Source organism: Vicia villosa, unplaced genomic scaffold, assembly GCF_029867415.1.
Source record: "Vicia villosa cultivar HV-30 ecotype Madison, WI unplaced genomic scaffold, Vvil1.0 ctg.003284F_1_1, whole genome shotgun sequence".
Lineage (NCBI taxonomy): Eukaryota > Viridiplantae > Streptophyta > Magnoliopsida > Fabales > Fabaceae > Vicia > Vicia villosa.
In genome coordinates this window covers 211,441-230,461 of record NW_026706165.1, presented here as the reverse complement: position 1 = coordinate 230,461, position 19,021 = coordinate 211,441, and the positions used below count along the sequence as shown (strand labels likewise).

At 29.9% G+C, this 19,021-nt stretch overlaps 1 protein-coding gene across 1 annotated transcript; it reads left to right on the top strand.

The window, feature by feature from the left end:
- The first annotated feature begins 4,954 nt into the window (after nucleotides 1-4,954).
- On the top strand, nucleotides 4,955-5,539 carry LOC131640732 (uncharacterized). Its single transcript, XM_058911121.1, has one exon. It carries the CDS (start codon nucleotides 4,955-4,957, stop codon nucleotides 5,537-5,539), a length of 585 nt encoding a protein of 194 aa, XP_058767104.1.
- Nucleotides 5,540-19,021: the final 13,482 nt, after the last annotated feature.

Sequence of the window (19,021 nt, the reverse complement as noted above, 5' to 3'; positions counted from 1 at the left end):
TTGATGAGAGTACCTGAAATTATGCACCCTAAATCCCTAAGATCCTTGAAAGGGTTAGTAAACATGCAATGTTATGATGTCATGATGTTATGTGGATGCAATGCATCAGGCAAAGCGTAAGATAGTAAGGACGAGTGAGTCCCACAAGAAAACCTACAAGGAAACCAAATAGTTAGAAGAGCACACAAGAAAGTCACACAAGTGTCCTTAAGTTTAAAGGCTTGCGTGAAGCCCATAGGTAAGTACCTTCCCCACTGATGTTTAGTTGGTTCAACCTGTCCTAGAATAGTAACCGGGTTCTATGGTGCTCATATCATTGACCTTTCTCGAAGGCACTTATCTCAGTTCAGTAATCGAATCACCGGCCGAAAATGTCCTGAAAGTTCAGTCCATATGAGTGTAGCTTCGAGTATCAACCAACTTCAATCGGAACCAAAGCCAGCCATCTCGCTACTTTCTAATAGGCCAAAGTCAAGTTCAACTAGGGTTCTAGGGGCAAATTAGTGCTTAATGACACCACGCGGCAACCAAACATTTCCTCAGGTCGGATCCCAAGGAACACCGGGACAAACCAATGTGTCACACTAACGATGGCCATCATATCAATCACATCAGTATACGTTGTGCAGTCTCCTTGATCTCATGCCATTTACCTAAGGTACTCAGATCCGGGTTAGGATCTTTCACACAGCAGAATACCCAAAACAACCTTTAAATATAAAACAAACAAATCAAACAATTAAAAACATTTAAGTGAATCCTAAGCTTTTAAGGTAGCCCCTCTTTTATTCGAAAAATCCCCAGTAGAGTCGCCAGTTCTGTAATACGGTGAACTGACTTTAAAGAAATGTTGCGGTACGCAAGAGTCGCCACCGACTTTTATTTTATTCAATTTAAAGAAAGGCTAAAAGAACAGAAAAAACCTTTAAAAGAAATTTTGAGTTTGGGGGGTAATTTATACAAAGGGAAGATGTAAGGCACCCTTTGTATCCATGGTTTTCCATGGGCTCTTAATTGCTTAGCTCTTTAGTTTTCAAAAGTTTAGAAATGAAATAAGGACTTTAGCTTGTAAATAAGTGTAGCCTTTTTGAAGGTTTTTGATAAAAAAGGGTAAAAAAGAATTTAATCCAGAGCAAGCAATTAGGAGGTAATTACCTTAAAATTATAAAAACTCTTTTAGCCTTTCAGGGCTATCCATACCATAGGAGGGTAGGAAGTCCTTTTATTGGAGGTTGAAGGCTCATCGAAATTATCGTTCGCTACAAGATTGTCTCTTCCATAGAGAGGGCATGTAGTGTAAGGGAAGGGTAAGAATAGTCATTATTAGGCAACCAAAGAGGACACCTCAGCAATCGAAAGGGACTATCACATCATCTTGTAGGCAACCTCGAGGGACGAGATCATATAATCGAAGGCATCATCGTAGGGACTTATGATCTTTAGTGATGAGAATAAACTGAGGGAAACATTTGTTGAGGCGTCCTTGTATCCGAGGGACTTGACTATTCTGTAATGAAAAGGCAACAAGGCAACAAGCAACGGACAACAAGAGGGGTTACCATAAAAGGTGTGTGGGTGCACAATCACGTGATTCAATTCATATAATCATCTTGTAACTAATTATTCTAAATTCAGTTCCACGTTTGCATGCCCTAAATTACTAACCACGCAGTTATAATGTAAAGCATAACAGTTTAAGTGCCTTCAAGGCCAAACAATACAAACCAGGAGAAGTTACAAAATATATCAGCCATGGGGAAGGGGTAAAAAGCAATAAGATAACCCGATAAAATAATAGGTTAAACACAAGTAATAATATCGGAGAAATTAAAGGAGAATGAGTTTAGGGTTACCGAAGGTTTAAACTTTAATTGGTTGGTTAACCCTGAAAATTAATGAAGGAAAAATAAAAAGGGTGAGTGTAGGAGTAATTCATTGACTATTTGAGGCAAACCCTATTTTTAAAATAAAATGATGTTAAACTAAATAAAAAGTTAGAAACTTAGCTTTTCGATCTGGTTTGGCGCGTGGTCGAAGGATATTGGCTAACCTTGAAAATTAATGATAAAAAGAAATAGGGTTAGTGTATGGAGGATCTATTGACAAACCTCACAACCCTGATTAGGGTACAAGTTAACCATGATTAATGGAATAAAACCTTACATTAATTAATTATTGGTTTTCACTAATTAATTAAATCGGCAAAAACTAGACTTTTGATTAAGTTAACCCTAACCATAAAAAAAGTTAAGTTAATGAATTGATTTAAATCATTAATTCCAATAAACATTTTTTAAATTATTATTCTAAATTAAAATATTTTCAATTATTATTCTAAATTAACAAGTTAATTTATATTAATACTTTAATTATTTAAATTAAATTAAAACAATCATCAAAATATTCTATCATGTTTTCAAAACAAAAGTTACATAAAGAAATTAATTTCTAGAAGGATTTTAGTTGGAAGAAAGAAAGAAAAAAACAAGAAAAAAACAAAATAATAAAAGAGGAATGAATAAAATAAAAATAAAAATAAATTAGAAAAGCTTAGTTGCGATTCTGTGTGGTAAGGTCTATAGATCCATGGTAGACCCTCAGCTCTTAGTGCGTTGGATCTGAAAGGCTGGTAATCTGATGGTTGATGATGAAGACCGGCTAGCATGAAGCACAGGATCTGAGAACAATTGAGATTAGTAAAGCGTTAAAAAAAACATGGTCCTACCAGGATTCGAACCAGGGCGCTTAGGGTTATTGGCAAAACGCGCTACCATCCAAGTTGCATGTCATAAGTGTTAGTGTAATGAATAGAATAATATATGATTAAAAGTAAAATTGGAAATTTATTTGAACCCAAACAGGGCGCGCAGGGCCTCCTTCTTCTTCCTTTAGACCATGGATTATGCTACGAATCACACACGACCTAGCCACGAAACTCATCCATAGCCAATCCCTGCAAAAACCAAACTCGCAATACACGTTGAAGAAATCCCACACAAAACCATGATTAAGTCAGAAATCGTGTTCTAAACATGATAGGGGCCTTGATTTCCATCAATTTTGCTCGTATTCAAAACCCCTAATCGGAAGTTCCAAAACCTAGCCATGGTGGATTCTTAGTTCTTCCACGAAATTCAAATCAAACAGCACAGATAGCTTGCAAACATGATTCTAAACACAGCCATGGTTTCAAATATGGTTTATGATGCGTAAATAATCCGAACTGAAAATAAAAAATGGTGCAAACCGTAAGGTATACGGAAGTGATTCTGACGAATTTGATCGCGAATGACGATGGGGATGGCTTCATTAAAACATCAGGAACGTGTTAAGATCCACGAAACTCCTTGAATCGGCCTCTATCTTTGAATTCGATCTCTCACTTTTTCTTGAAATTTCAAGACTTGCACTGTGGTTCTTGGCTGCCAAAATCCATCCCCTAGCATCTGTCCATGTTCCATACTTATAGTATGATAAATTAGGTTAACAAACTCTAACCAAATCTTCTTGAATCAATGATTGGTAATTTGATTGAATCATGGTTTTCAATCTTTCTAAATTGGTAAAAAATTATCCCATCTCTCTCCAATCTTGTATCCCACAAATTTTGAAACAAATATGGAGTGATTTGATGATTAGATTTGATTCATATAACATCTCTAATCAAAATATTTGATTTTCCTTTGATTTTCATGAATTATATCATTTTTAAATGAATGAAAAATTCATATAAAATCAAATTAATCTCAATAATTCGTGGCCACTTAATTGGATGTCTTAGATAACTTGAGGATCAAGATTGGGTCTTAAAAACTTGGTCCCATTTGCAAGAAAATCCATTTTGAAGCCTTTTGTTTCACATTTTTTTCTCAAAATTGTCCAACTTTGACAAGGCATATCTACCTCAATTTTTAGGATATGGAGGAGTTCTAGGACTTTTTGGAAAACTCAAGATGTCCTCTACAAGACACTTTGGAAGATTTTTTTCATTTGAGGATTTTATCTTGATGATATGGCTTTGACAAAAAAAACTGCTTTTGGTTGACTTTGAAAAAGGACCTATAATGTTTTGATCCATATCTCTCAAATGAAGCATTTTTGGACCTGGCTTGTGAGAGACAAAATTGTAGAGAATTCAATTTTATTCAAAATAATCTTTGGATGGGAAATTTCTGATGTTCCATGTGGGAGTTATGGCTGGTCCAAGTTTAGTTGACTTTCTTCTAGAAAACCCTAATCTAGAAACTTTAGGTTTTGTTATTTCTGATCTTTTCTTGACGAATCATGATCAATACTTGATCAAATGATGAATGATACTTAAAAATAAGGATGTTGACAAAAAATCAGGAGTTTTGACTGTACTTTGACCACAATTGACTTTTAGGTCAAACTAGTCGATTGCTGACTTTTTGAGCAATTGACTGGTCAATCCTTGGAATTGAAGCCTGAATTTTGTCATGGAGGTAGTTTGAAACATCATAATCCATATGAAATCCATTGGAGACTTTAATTCATTTATTTTCTTCATAGAAATCAAAACCCTAGTTCCTTGAGCCATTGTTTAGGAGGGTGTATCTTTGAGCCTTGAACTTTGGTATGAGCTTGAATAGGAGAAACGGGATGGGCAAATTTTGGGGTATGACACGAAGATTATGTTGTAGTTGAAAATGATAAGAAAGATGAAGTGATTGAAGTAGAAAAAAATGTTGAGGGAGAATTAGTTGAAAATGAGAAAGAGAAAGAATTAGTTGAGAAATAAAATCTAGAGATAGAGGAGAAAAAGAAAAAGAGAGAAAAGGAGAAAGGAAAGAAAAAGGAGAATTCAATACCATTGCAAAATTTACCTTATCCCCATGCTCCATCAAAGAAAAATGATGTTAGGCATTATGCTAGGTTCTTGGATATTTTTAGCCGATTGCAAATAAATATTCCATTTTTTGAGGCCTTAGAGAAAATGCCTACTTATGCTAAATTCATCAAGGATATTATCATAAAGAAGAGAATATTTGAGGATCAAGAGGTTGTGACTGTTAACTCGTGTTGTAGTGTGATAATTCAAAGAACTCTACCGAAGAAAGAAAGTGATCCGGGAAAAGTTACTCTATCGGTGACAATTGGTAATGTTTATGTCGGTAAGGGGTTGATTGATTTGGGTTCTAGCATTAATTTGATTCCATTATCTCTTGTGAAAAGATTCGGAAACATTAATTTGAAATCTACAAGGATGACTTTACAATTAGCCGACAAGTCTACCACTCATTCTATTGGGATTACGGAAGACTTGTTAGATAAGGTTGATAAGTTCTTTTTCCCGGTCAATTTTGTGGTAATTGATATGGAGGAGGATTATGACACACCTTTAATACTTGGAAGACCTTTCATGAAAACCGCTCGGATGATGATTGATATCGATGACGGTTTAATGAAAGTGAGAGTTTTGGATGAAGAAGTGTGTTTTAACCTCTTTGAAGTGATGAAGCATTCCAATGATAAAAGTGTTATATCGATGCTCAATGTTGGCAATACCTTTTGGAAATGACACTCTGATGGAGCCAAGATGCAAATTTAACACGGTGTTCACAGCATCCCAACCTCGACATAAATCACCACGACTTGAAGTCAACATGTTTTTTAGTCTCCAATGAGAAGACTCCACCCTAAAATCCATAAACATAATAACATGTTTCAAACTGCTTTCGTAACATAAGCACGAATAATAATAACATCAAACTGGCATGATTCATATACTTGTTTGTTGTTGTGTCCCTAAATGAGTGACTTGGTTAGTCCATGCAGCAACAATTTTTTTATAAGGTGTTAACCATGTATCGTTCACATGCTTAATAAATAATTGAATATCACCACAAACACTTTTAAAGTGCTTTAAGTGTACATCAAACTCATTTTTAGTATTTGAATACATGATGTTGTTCCGTTGATCCATGACATGTTTTTGTCTTTCTGATTTCACGTACTCTTTATATTTCATGCTCACGTTTTTTGAAATATGAAACGTACACACAAATGAGTTGCATTTGGAAACACGAATTCCATGGCATTAATTAATGCAAGTTTTTGGTCTGTCACCACAAACTTCAGTAGCAATTTCTCTGAATAGAAAAACTCTTTGAGCTTATACAATTCTCATATGAAGTTCTCCTTCCTTTCATGTTCCAAGTAGGCAAAGGAAACTGAAAGCGTCAACTTCGTTGATGTGATATCAACAATGTCAAGCAATGGTAATCGGTACCTGCACGGTTAAAGTACACATAACCAACCAGCTGACTCAACATTTACAACATATTATAGGATTTCAAAAGTAAAGTTCTTACCTATTTGCCTTGTACGTGCAATCAAAAATCAACACCAGATGAAACATATTCAACAACTTCACATAATCAGGAAGTGTCCAAAAGATACCAGCTACAATATCTAAGTTCTCTCTATTTCTAGTCCAACACGTGTATTTTTCTTTGTGAATAAGGCTCAATAACATTTGCATTTCTGTCATTGCACCTCTCTAGCCCAATCTATATGTTACTCTATCTTTATATACTTGGGTAATACTCGTGAGGTTTTCCGGATCTTTGTCTTTCAAAGCAGAAACTATGTATCATGGAGCCATATTGTACTTCGTCATGTCATTCACAAACTTTCTTTCATGATCTTTTAGACGTCCCAATATGTCATGGCCTTCCAAATCCTTAGATAATCTATGGTTGTGCATCCCACATTTAACCATCATCTTCCGACCTGCTGCTTGGAATGAATCTCAGCCTAAACAAATATTTAATCTTTATAGTATAATTTTCATAAGAGGAATTAGTGTTTCCAAATGTATTTTGTCTTTTGGAATTTCCTCCTCTCTCACAATCCAAAATTAATTTATCCTTCCTACAGCATTCCTTTAGCAAAATCGAAACAGACTGTAACAACAATAATATCATGTTTTTTTACCAACAAACAGTGCTCATTCTTTAACTTCAAATCGGGAATTAAAAATTTGTAAAGTACTGCATATAATTATTAAACTTTATGAATTTCATAAATGTCGGAAAAACAAATAAAAGCGTATTAATTCAATAGAAAACATACAGTATATGTGGTGAAGAACTACGTATAATGTACATGAATTTGTAAAAGAAGTTGCTCGTTTTGAACCACATAGATATAAAATTTCATGTGTCATACCAAAAATTTGAGGTTTATGTGAAATTTTCGGTATACCTGAAATTTAAAATTTAAAATTTTATGTTTCGTACAAAAAAATTTCAAAAGATTTTATAACTTTCTAGTAAATTGCCCCTAATATCTTGAAATTCTCAACGAATGAGAACCAGAAATATTGAAAATGCAAACAATTTTCGGCAAAAGCGCGCAATTTATGTATCGGAAATTTTGTGAAGCTCCCGAAAATTTGATATAAAAATTTAAAAGGTCAATAATATTGAAAAAAAATACAATAAAGGGTGTCGGATATAAAATATGGGGTGCAAAAATAAATTCGTATTTACTAGTTTAGGTTAAAAAATTATCGATCCAAAAATGCTACTAGTATGTTTTTGTCACATGTACTACTAGTGTGGTCTCTATTTATTAAAAAAAATAAAACACTTATCTATCTACTCTATCTACTTAATCTAAATGCAAGGTTGTCGTCCTAACCCTAATGCTTATGTGGCATGATTATAGCAACTTTGAACACAATCCTAACTATAATACTTATGTGGCATAATTTTAGAATTTTCAATTTTTATGAGCCACTATATTTTTCTAACAATATTATTAAAATCACCTTTCTAACCACCATATTTTTAACAATATTATTAAATCATCTTTCTAGCAATAACATCAAATAGTAATAGTATAATAATATTAATAAATAGTTATTACTTTATTACTAATCCTTCAATAATTATATTTTATTAATAATCCTTAATTTTTTTTAATAAATTTATAAAAATATATAATCATAAAAATGGAAATAAGAATAAAATAAAATTTTAAAATTTTGATATTTTAATATTATTATTATTATTATTTTTAGACAATTTTTTTACATTAAGACATTGAAAACTTCAAAAGTCAAACAAATAGTTTTCCATGAAAAATTCAAAAGTCAAACAAATAGTTTTCAACGAAAAATTCAAATGTCAAACAAATAGTTTTTCATTTTCTTAATAAATTTATAAAACTATAAAAAATTTAAATTTTACTATTTCTTTGTGCATTATTATTTACTAAATTTGTAATTTTTTATCCTAAATTGAAATTGTTGATAATGTTTTATCCTAAATTGAAATTTTTGATATTTATAAAATATATACTCATAGAAATAAAAATAAAATTTAAATTTAAAATTTTGATCTTTTATTTAAAATTTATATAATTCAATATTTTAAATATTATAACTCATATTATCGTTAAATATTATAAATTTAGATTAAGTATTACAACCTTGCATTTAAATTAAGTAGATAAGTAATTGTCATTTGATAATAATTCTAAATGCAAATCCTAATTATACAAAATATATATGAAAATAAATAATAATAATAATAATAATAATAATGATATAATAATAATATAGTTATAATAAAACTAAACCATCACTATTAATAATAATAATACAATATCTAACTAATAAAAATATTAAAATAATAATAATAATAACAAAAATATATTCTAATAACCAACTACCACAATTATAATAAATAATAATAATAATATATATCTAACTAATAAAAATATTAAAATAATAATAATAATAATAATAAAATATTCAACTAACACTATTGTATTTTACTATCCTAATTTTTCATTTTTTCATACAAAAAAAATATTTAATTATCAAATAATAATAATACAATTTTTTTAATTTACACTATTATATTCAACTAACATTATTATATCTTATAATCCTAATTCTCTTTTAATTATTTTTTTAATTATTCTCTTTTAAGTATTTTTTTTAATATTAAAAGTATAATTTTTTTATATAAACTTTGAATTACTTAGTTTTTCTAAATATTCTATAACTCAAGTATTATAAATATTCTCTTTAGATTGCTTCAATATTTATACTAATATTCTATAACTCAAATATATTCTGTTTTGGTTACCAAAAAAAATAAAATATATTCTATTTTGATAATATATATATATATATATATATATATATATATATATATATATATATATATATATATATATATATATATATATATATATATATATATATATATATATATATATATATATATGGGACGACTCAAGTGAGAACACTTGGTTATTATGAGAAATGAGAACAATGAATCACGACCATTAAATTTTGATTTTGTTGACTTTAATAGACTGGATGGTTTCTCTATCTATGATCCTTAGTATTTATTTTAAATCAATATAGAAAGAGAAATCAATCCAGTCCATTAAAATCATAGAAAGAGAAACTATTCCAGTCCATTAAAATCAACTAAATCAAAATTTAATGGTCGTGATTCATTGTTTTCATTTCTCATAATAACCAAGTGTTCTCACTTGAGTCGTCCCCTATATATATATATATATATATATATATATATATATATATATATATATATATATAAAATTTTTACAATTAATAAACTTTAATATTTAGCGTGACAATTATAATTATTGCATTTAAAATAATAATGATAATAGCTACGTAAATGGTCCAATAACTCCATTCGTTTTGGAAATATAATTATTTACATTTAGTTTTCTTATAATAACTTCTTTTTTATCTATTAATTGGTTGTAATAAAACGTACAACTCCATTACTATCCGTTTTCTTATCATAAAGTCATTTTTAATCTATTAATTATTTTAAGAAAAATCAACAACGTCATTACTGTCCATCAGTATTATTTCATAACCAATCTCACTCACCCACTTATTCTTTATCATTCCCTTTATAAATAATCGGATCTTATTATCTTATTTCATCTCAATCACAATTCATGTCATTGAATCTCACATATAATTTCCTTATTATGCTATTTCATCTCAAACACAATATTTACATTTTATTTACATACTCCTTATTTTTGTATGCCTTGATTTCTATATTTACTACTAATTTTTGTTAATTCTTAATTTTAGAAATGGTGGGTGGCAATGATGAGAGAAGAAGGGGGTATAAACTCCTTATTTTTAAATGCTTTGATTTCAATATTTATTAATATTTGTTAATTCTTGATTTGTTTTTGTAGGTATAAATTTTGAAACATTATAAAATATATATAAAAAAAATTGTTGATAAATTGGATTGTGAAAGATTGAGGAGGGTTAGAAGATACAAATTTATTTTGTTAGTTCAATTTTAAAATATGTTAAGTCTTTTTAATTTTATTGATGTTTATTAATTTTTTTAGTATTTGTTTGTAGGTACTGTCTTATATATAATATATTATATTTATCTCTTAAAAAAGATTTTAAAACTTTTATTTTAAAATTTTATTTTTTACAATTAAATGTATAATATTAAATAAAAAATTCTCTCTTCTATATTTCATATTTAAATTATAAATTATATGTCTCTAGAAGACATATATTCCCCGTTTGCAATGTCAAAAAAAGTCTTAAATGTGTACATCAATACGTTCTCGGTAGTGGCAAAGGAGAATTATTGGCCTCCTATCAATGGGATATTGTTTGGCACAATGACCATAAACAAATGTTGAACATCTCTTTTGATCAATGTTGAAAACCTGACAGCAGAACTAGAAGACTATTACTCAATACAAATGATATTAATTAATTACAATTTTATTTACTAAAGCTATGAGTTATCATTTTTAATGAAATTTATGGTCCTATTAATAATTATGATTGCATATATAAATGTATAATTGATGCACATATTTTACATAGTTGTAGTATACAATTTAGTCGTAGATCTTATTTTTTTCTCCAAACACTTCTCATATGGTGCATATATACTTTTTTATTTTGTATTATCTCTTAAATGATTTTTAGTTTTTAATTTTATATTGTAATTTTTATGTTTATAGTTTTTTATCTCTATATTTTAATTATAATAAATAAAATAATTAATTTTTGTTACATATCATTTTAATAATATTGGGTTTTTATATGAGTAATAGGCATGGTTTCTATTTTATTTTATACATCAATTGAATCCTATAAATTACATTATTTTTATTTGTATTATTATTTTTTAATTTTAATTTTAATTTTAATTTTAATTTGTATTAATATGATAATAATTATTAACTATCTCTAAATATCCTTTAAAATTAAAAAATTATTTACGAAAAATAAAATTGTAAAATAAAATTTAGTTGTAAGTTATAATTGATTTAGTTTTAAGTTACTAAACTTTTTAAGAGTTACGTAATGATAAAGTATTTGATTTATTATAATATTAAAGTAATATGTACTATAAATAATTAATTTTTTTTGTTAAATGGAAGAGAAATATGAGGACTAATTTAAATTTTTTATCATAAAATTATATTTAAGAATCTAAATATCACTATTTAATAATAAATTTTAGAATCATCAATGTCTATAAAATTGGAAAAAGAACTCTTTATTGTTTCATTTTAATTTTCATAATTATTTTTTCTTTAATTTAATTATTGATGTGAATATAATTAATTTATTGAGATGATTATATAAAGTTTTTCAATTGATTAATGATATACATTTCCCCATAATAAATAATAGCTTTCTATATCTCATTAAATAACCAATCCATTAATGAAGTCACAACATATTTCTTCCACTATAATAAATAAATAAATCATGAAAATATGAATCAATATGGTAAGATATAATATAATTTCAAATAATTAATTTTTTTAGAGAATATATAATTAAAACTTTTTTTGGACTTGACATTAAATAAAAAATTCTTAGGTTTTATAAATTATAGATTACACACTAAATTGAAATTTATATTGATTGACTCTTATATTTATTATGAATTTAATGATTAATCACAAATAATACATACACATAATTTTATATAACTTTTTTTTTATAATATTGTATTATATATAATTGAAATTTTTTATGTATAATTTATTAACATATCTCATACTATAAAATTTTATTTTGTATTTAATATAATTTTAAAGTATGTTTAATTATATTATTATAATTAACTATACTTAATAAATATATTATTTGATTTTAATAAAATTCAGGTAAAAATTATAATAAAACCCGTGCACGGGCCAAAAATCTTGTCAATCCCAAATCGCAGAAGCCATTGTCTTGGTCCTTAGCTCCGCCGCTCTGTTGAGGTTAGGTTTCTGCCGTCAAACTGCAAAGCATAGGTTGGTTGTCGATCGATCTGCGCAGAGCTTTTCTCCATCAAAGGTTGGTTGTCGAACGATTTGCGCTATTCTCCATCAAAGGTTGGTTGTCGATCGATTTGATCTATTCTCCATCAAAGGTTGGTTGTCGATCTGCGCTTTTCTCCATCAAAGGTTGGTTGTCGATCGATCTGCGCTTTTCTCCGTCAAATTGCTAACTGATTTATTTACTTGTAAGTTTGAGTTTTGTAAGTTTGAGTTGTAGGACAATGAAAACAAGGAGGTCTTATTATGGTAAAGACAGAATCAGTGCTTTACCTGATTCTCTTTTACTTGAAATTTTATCGAATTTGGAAGTGAAGCAAGCTGTTCAAATATCCATCCTCTCCAGTAGATGGAAGGATCTCTGGAAACATATTCCAGTTCTTTCTCTCCATTATAGAAACTTTAAATCTACCCAAAGTTTCGCTGGGTTCGTTTCTCAGTTTTTCTCTGCTCGCACTACCAAAACCTCTCTGCAAGCTCTCACTTTTGAGTGCCTCTACTATTTTGACCCTAACCTGCTTAAAAGGATCATAATATACTTATTTTCACACAACATCCAAAGGTTAGATATGACCGTGCCATGTAGTCTTGAACACTTTCCACTTTGCACAAACGTTTCATATCATTCTTTAACCTCTCTTAGACTTAGTGCACCCCAAGAAATGGCCCAATGGGGTAAGGGTGTACCACTATCAGTATTTCCAAATTCTCTTCAATTTCCTGCCTTAACTTACTTGTTTTTATCTTCCTTGGCCTTTCGCATCACTACCGATGATGCCTATGCTAACCCCTTTTCTGAATTTCAAAGTTTGAATACTTTGATCATTAAACGTTGTCCGCTTTATAATGAAAAACAAAACAGTGTTGAAGAATGCCTCCTCATATCAAGTGTTTCGCTTGTTAATTTAACAATATCATTGCCTGACACTCTTACAAATTGAAGTTATGTACCCCAAATCTTTGTAGCTTTGATTTTAGTGGTGAGCCTTTACAGAATCTATGTGGCCACAATAACATTAGCAATACCAATTTCTCTTATATTAAACATGTAAAGATTGATTTACCTCTCACAATTTTTCCCTCAATTCTATTAAATTGGTTTATGGAGCTTGCCCTTATGGAATCATTCACAATCACTTCAAACACTCTTAAGGTATTTTAATTTGGTTTTTGCGCTATCATTTTTTTAATATACTTGCATTATTTTTTATCGACTTGTCTTGATTGATCTTAATTCACCTTCAGGTTCTCGACTTAACTCTGGATTCATTGAAGATTGATTTCCCTTATTTACATAACTTGAAGTTACTGAAAATTGAAACAAATAAATTTTCATCTCCACCCGATGGAACAGTAGACCTTTTGCTTCAAAACGCACCGTCAGCAAAGAAAGTCATTTCTCCAAGGTAAATGTGCATTCATCTCTTAAATACAATTGTTTAGTTTAGCAATTTAGCTTTTTCTTTTTCATTTTTGTTTCCCTTACTCTCTACCCTAAGTGGTAGAGATGAATTATAAGTTATTTAGGTTTTAGACATGCCTGGTTCCAACCAAGACAATAAACACAGTCGATCTTTATTAACACAGTTCGACTAATAGTGCGAGTGCTTATAATTAAAACCCTTTATTTATATCTTATGAATTAAGATTATAAAATTGCAAACACAATCGATCTTTGTTAATACAGTTAGACATATATATATATATATATATATATATATATATATATATATATATATATATATATATATATATATATATATATATATATATATAAATATATATATAATAGTACCTCTTAAGCCCTTGCACTACCGAATTATCTATCCATAATAACCTCTACAATATTGGTCATACTTAATAGTTGGGTGATTTTTAACTATTATATTTGTTGTCTGGTTTGTGTTTTATTCTATTTATTTTTATTTATTTGTCTTGCGGTACACCTTATTAGTTTTGATTGATATAGTCTCACTAATTTTTTTGCATCCTATTTTCTTTTTATTGATATCTAACATATACTGCCTCTATATTTTACAGACGTACTTTGAGGGATTTAATCAAGGAAAATTTGAGACTTCAAAAAAAATTCCGATACTGACATGCCGACACTGGTGATACTTAAATAATAATAATAAACACAATGTCAAGTATCGTTGCAGGTGGCCGACTCGGACATGGTCGTTGCTACATAGGATTTAATGTCCAAGAGATCAGAATAAGGATACATGCATTAGTTTATTTTCCAAGGGATGAGAAGAAGCGTGTATGTAGTGTGGCGATCTCTATAGCTAGATAGCATTATTAAGACTTATTTATTTTCCCTGCAATTTATTGAATTATTGTTTTTATTTTGTTTGTTGAGAAAGATTTATATATTTTAACATTTTTGTGTCATGTGTTTGTTCCTTCCATGTTGAATTTGGACCTTACATTTTCGTTGTCACTCTCGGAATGAGGCATGACATAGCCAATGCCAAAAATGGAACGGAGCTGAAGCGGGTGCTATTATACCCATAGAAGTAATGTATTAGTAGAAGTATATGGGAAAATTAGTAGAAGTATAGGGAAAAAATAGAAAAAAAAAAGTAGAGCCATTTAGACATAAAAATATGGTATTAGTAAAAGTATAGGAAAAAAAAAATAGAGATCAAGAAATAAAGATGACGAACTTATTTGATCTGAAAAAAAAATTAGAGGTCAAATATCAATCTATTAGTGATATGGTATTGTTAGAGTATGTGAAGAAACGACGAAAACACGCCGATATCTTTGATTGAGTATCGTATTTTCTCCGTCCATTATTATAAGTAAGAGAAATGCTATGAACACTTTTTTAGGGGTGGACAACGGTTCGGGTTCGGGCCTAAAATAAAAAAACCGAACCAACCCACGGGTGGAGGGGTGGACAACGGTTCGGGCCTAAAACAAAAAACCGAACCAACCCACAGGTGGAATAGGTGGACTCAAATTTCGACCGATCTAGCTTTCGGTTTGCTCGGGTTTGGTTCAAATTGGTTTGGTTTACAATGTCAGTTTTTTTTGTTAGTGATTAAGTTAAAATTCAAGCTAATTTTTATTTTATTTTAATATTTATTAGATTGAGACAATTGGTGGGCAAGTTTAAGTTGTGGCCCAATTGAAATAATTCATTTTTTGGAACCATTTTAAAATGTAAATTGAATGATTTTAACTGCTTTTAATTTAAAAATCAGATTATTTTTCATTCTGATCAAACTATTAAATTTTGTTTTCCATTAAAAACCAAAGTTATTTAAATATTTTTTGTTATTTAAAATTGAACAGTTAAAAAAACTGTTTATTAAGTCTAAATCTTTCTTAATTATTAAAATTACATCATTGAAAAAAATATAGTAGTAAATATCAACATTGTTCAGTCCTTCAATTGTGAATTAATTTTATAAAGTAATAAAGACATGAAGATGTCTTTTCTCCAAAGATTTTTTATCTTCTACTTTGACAGTAATTCAAACCAAGATCCAGCATAAAAAAAACTGAAATTAGGATCCTGTATAAAAAACTGAAATTAAAAAATTTAAAAATATAGAAACATATTGCTCGCTTCTAATTTCTAAATTCACATACATAAACTAACAAATAACTAGCTTTCCTCAAAGTAGTAATAATAAGTAGAAATCATTTACACAACTTTTGTATAACAATATTTTACTCTTTTTGTTTATTCATTAAAATCCAAAGCAAAGTAACTGGCACAAATAAAAACCAAATTTACAAACACATCTCTTTGCTAGTTCATATAAAGAAAGATACAACGTAAGATAAAATCTCAATACTTAACAACTAATTCAAACCATTCTCCCCTTTTCTCCACCATGATCATTTTTCCCATTATAACAATCACCCACGGCAATATTTTGCACAGTCTTATAACTATAATTTCTAGCAAAGAACACAAACACAAACATGTTCAATGTAGTTATCCCCAATGTAGTTATTCCTTCAAGTAGCCAATAAAATTTATCCAACCTACTAGTATTCAATCCAAAAGATTCATGAAATACTACATGATTATTCCAAAAGAATATTAAGCAAACATTAGCCACGACACAAGAGCAACCCTAAATCATACAAGAAATGTTCACAGTAGATATAATTCCTACAAACAAAACTATTTTTTCAACAGTTCAAATCAACACCACAAAACTAATTAGTTTTTTTGGCTCCTGCTCTTAGCTTTCCAAGTCTAAATAACAATACAAAAATTATACTCTAACAAAAAAGTTAGAAAACCCACTAACTCTAATGCTTGTTTTGCAATAAATCCATCTCTAATAAAATTTCTTTTTATCTACCTGCAAGATCCAACAAAAAAGAACTCTCAGCATTAATGGATAGATGAAAGTAAATTAAATATTCAGATGAAATAAAAATGATATTGATACATTTTATTCTCCAGCAAAAGATATCATTTTCTTGTCAAGTTTATCCAAACGTGTCATTTAGCTGTCCACATATTAATGTTCTGTTATAGCCATAGGTTATGTGATCGGTCAGCATTTTTACTTAGTTTCGTCATAAATTCGGCATAAGATCGTCATACTTGGTAACACTTTGTGGTTGTTTTCAAGAGTTTTTCATTGATTCCTTTAATATTAGTTAATTGCTTGCATTATGTTTTTGTGCCCTTTATCATGTCTTTTTTAGATGCTTTTGATCTCTCTACTTGGTGGTTGTAGGTTAATTCTGGATCAGATGGAAATTTCACAAGTGTTGGTGTAAAAGAAGCTGAAAATCGTGACAAGCGTGTAGTATTTTAATCATAACTAGAGCTTTGTAACTCAGAATGACGCGGTTCCTGTGGCAAAATTTCGCTAACGAAAAGGGCTACAACTTTGATGTTGAAGTCAAAGCCAAATTATGAAGGCAGAGGCTGACACGCGCAGCCCGTGTCAAGTGACACGGTCGTGTCCAACCTGCTGAAGGATTCTCCCCAAAAGTGGCAGAAGCTGACACGGTCAGCAGGTGTCAAGTGACACGGCCGTGTCAGCTGGTGCGGATAGAAATTCTGAATTTTTCTATTTTGTTATTTTTAAAGCACCAGGGGCATTTTGGGTGTTCTGTCTTGGACCTGAAAACCTAGAACATATTAAAAGTGATTTTGAGACAAGAGGGGAGACACTTTTTGCATCATACGATAGAATTCCAAAAGAGGAGAAGATAGCTTTATCAAGGGTTTCAGAGACTGAGAGATTCAACGGTGGACACCATTGAAGATCAAAGTTCCCAATTATCTTTGTAATGTCTAAATTCTTTGCTTTATGTTTCTTGAATATTATGAGAGGCTAAACCCCCCAATGCTAGGGGGTGTCCCTGATTTGATCTATGATAACTCTGGATTTGGTATTTCGTTAATCAAATGTTCTTATTATTCAATTTGATTGTATAATGTTTTTAACGCTTTCTTTATCGGATCAATAAGGATTGTTTGTGGTTAACAATTTGTAGGACTACGATTGTTAAGGTTTGTATACAATTGAACCTTATAGTTATCACCTAGGACTAGGGATACCGTAAGGTTATTTAGAAATTCTTGATTAATCACAGATTTGGTTTTCTCCTATATCACTAAGGACTTAGGTAATAGGATTATAAACCAAAAGGTTTTCACTAAGGACTTAAGAAAACATCCTTAAGAATAAATAATTGAATTCCATGAACTTGTTAAAGAGATCTTAATCCAGAGGAGTTATAGAAAAAATCACACACCTTACATTGGCATTATTCTCATATTATAAAAAGCTCAACTTTAATTTCAGCTTATTTGTATTGTTCAACTTATTTCATTGATAAGCAAAAACACACCTATGCTCTTTTGTTTAATTGACTCATTATAATAACTTATATTTCCTACGCAATCCTCGAGATCGATACTTGGGGTAAAACCCATTATAACTACATCGGTGAAAATAGTACACTTGTTATTTTTCCGATCAAGTTTTTGGCGCCGTTGCCGGGGATTGCCAAAATATAAGTGATTAATAAGTCAATTGAAATTTTGTTGCTCTGCAACTAAAATTTTATTTTTCTGCAATTTTTATTTTGTTTTTATTTTATTTTTGCTCTAAACTAATCATTGTCTAATCTTGTGTGCGAGGTAAGGCCTCAGCAGATTTTTTTTAACGCAGAACCAGAAAGATCATTGCGAGCACGACTTTGAGAAGCTAAGCAAAAAAGACTGACATCAAAAGAAGAATCAACCATAGTTTCAGAATCGGAAAACGAAGAAACACTATCCAGCCTATCCAAACAGTCAAATTCAGAATCTCAAACTATGGCAGCTGATCCGCCTCCTGCGGAAAGACTTTTAGGTGATTATGGAAGAGCTAATGCACCACTTGGCCGAATGACAATAGTAAATCAACCGGTCAACGTGGCACACTTCCAATTACATCCTTCTACTATCCGCCAGTTAGAGAGCAAGCCCTTTTCAGGAAGAATCAATGAAGATGCGAATAAGCATCTACAGAGATTCCTCACCACAACAACATCATTGAAGATAGAAGGCCATTCTGAAGAAGCCAAGCGACTTGTGATGTTTCCATTCACTTTATCCGAGGATGCGGAAGAGTGGTTTTACTCACTTCCAGCTGGAAGTATCACGACGTGGCAAGAGATGGAAACTGCTTTC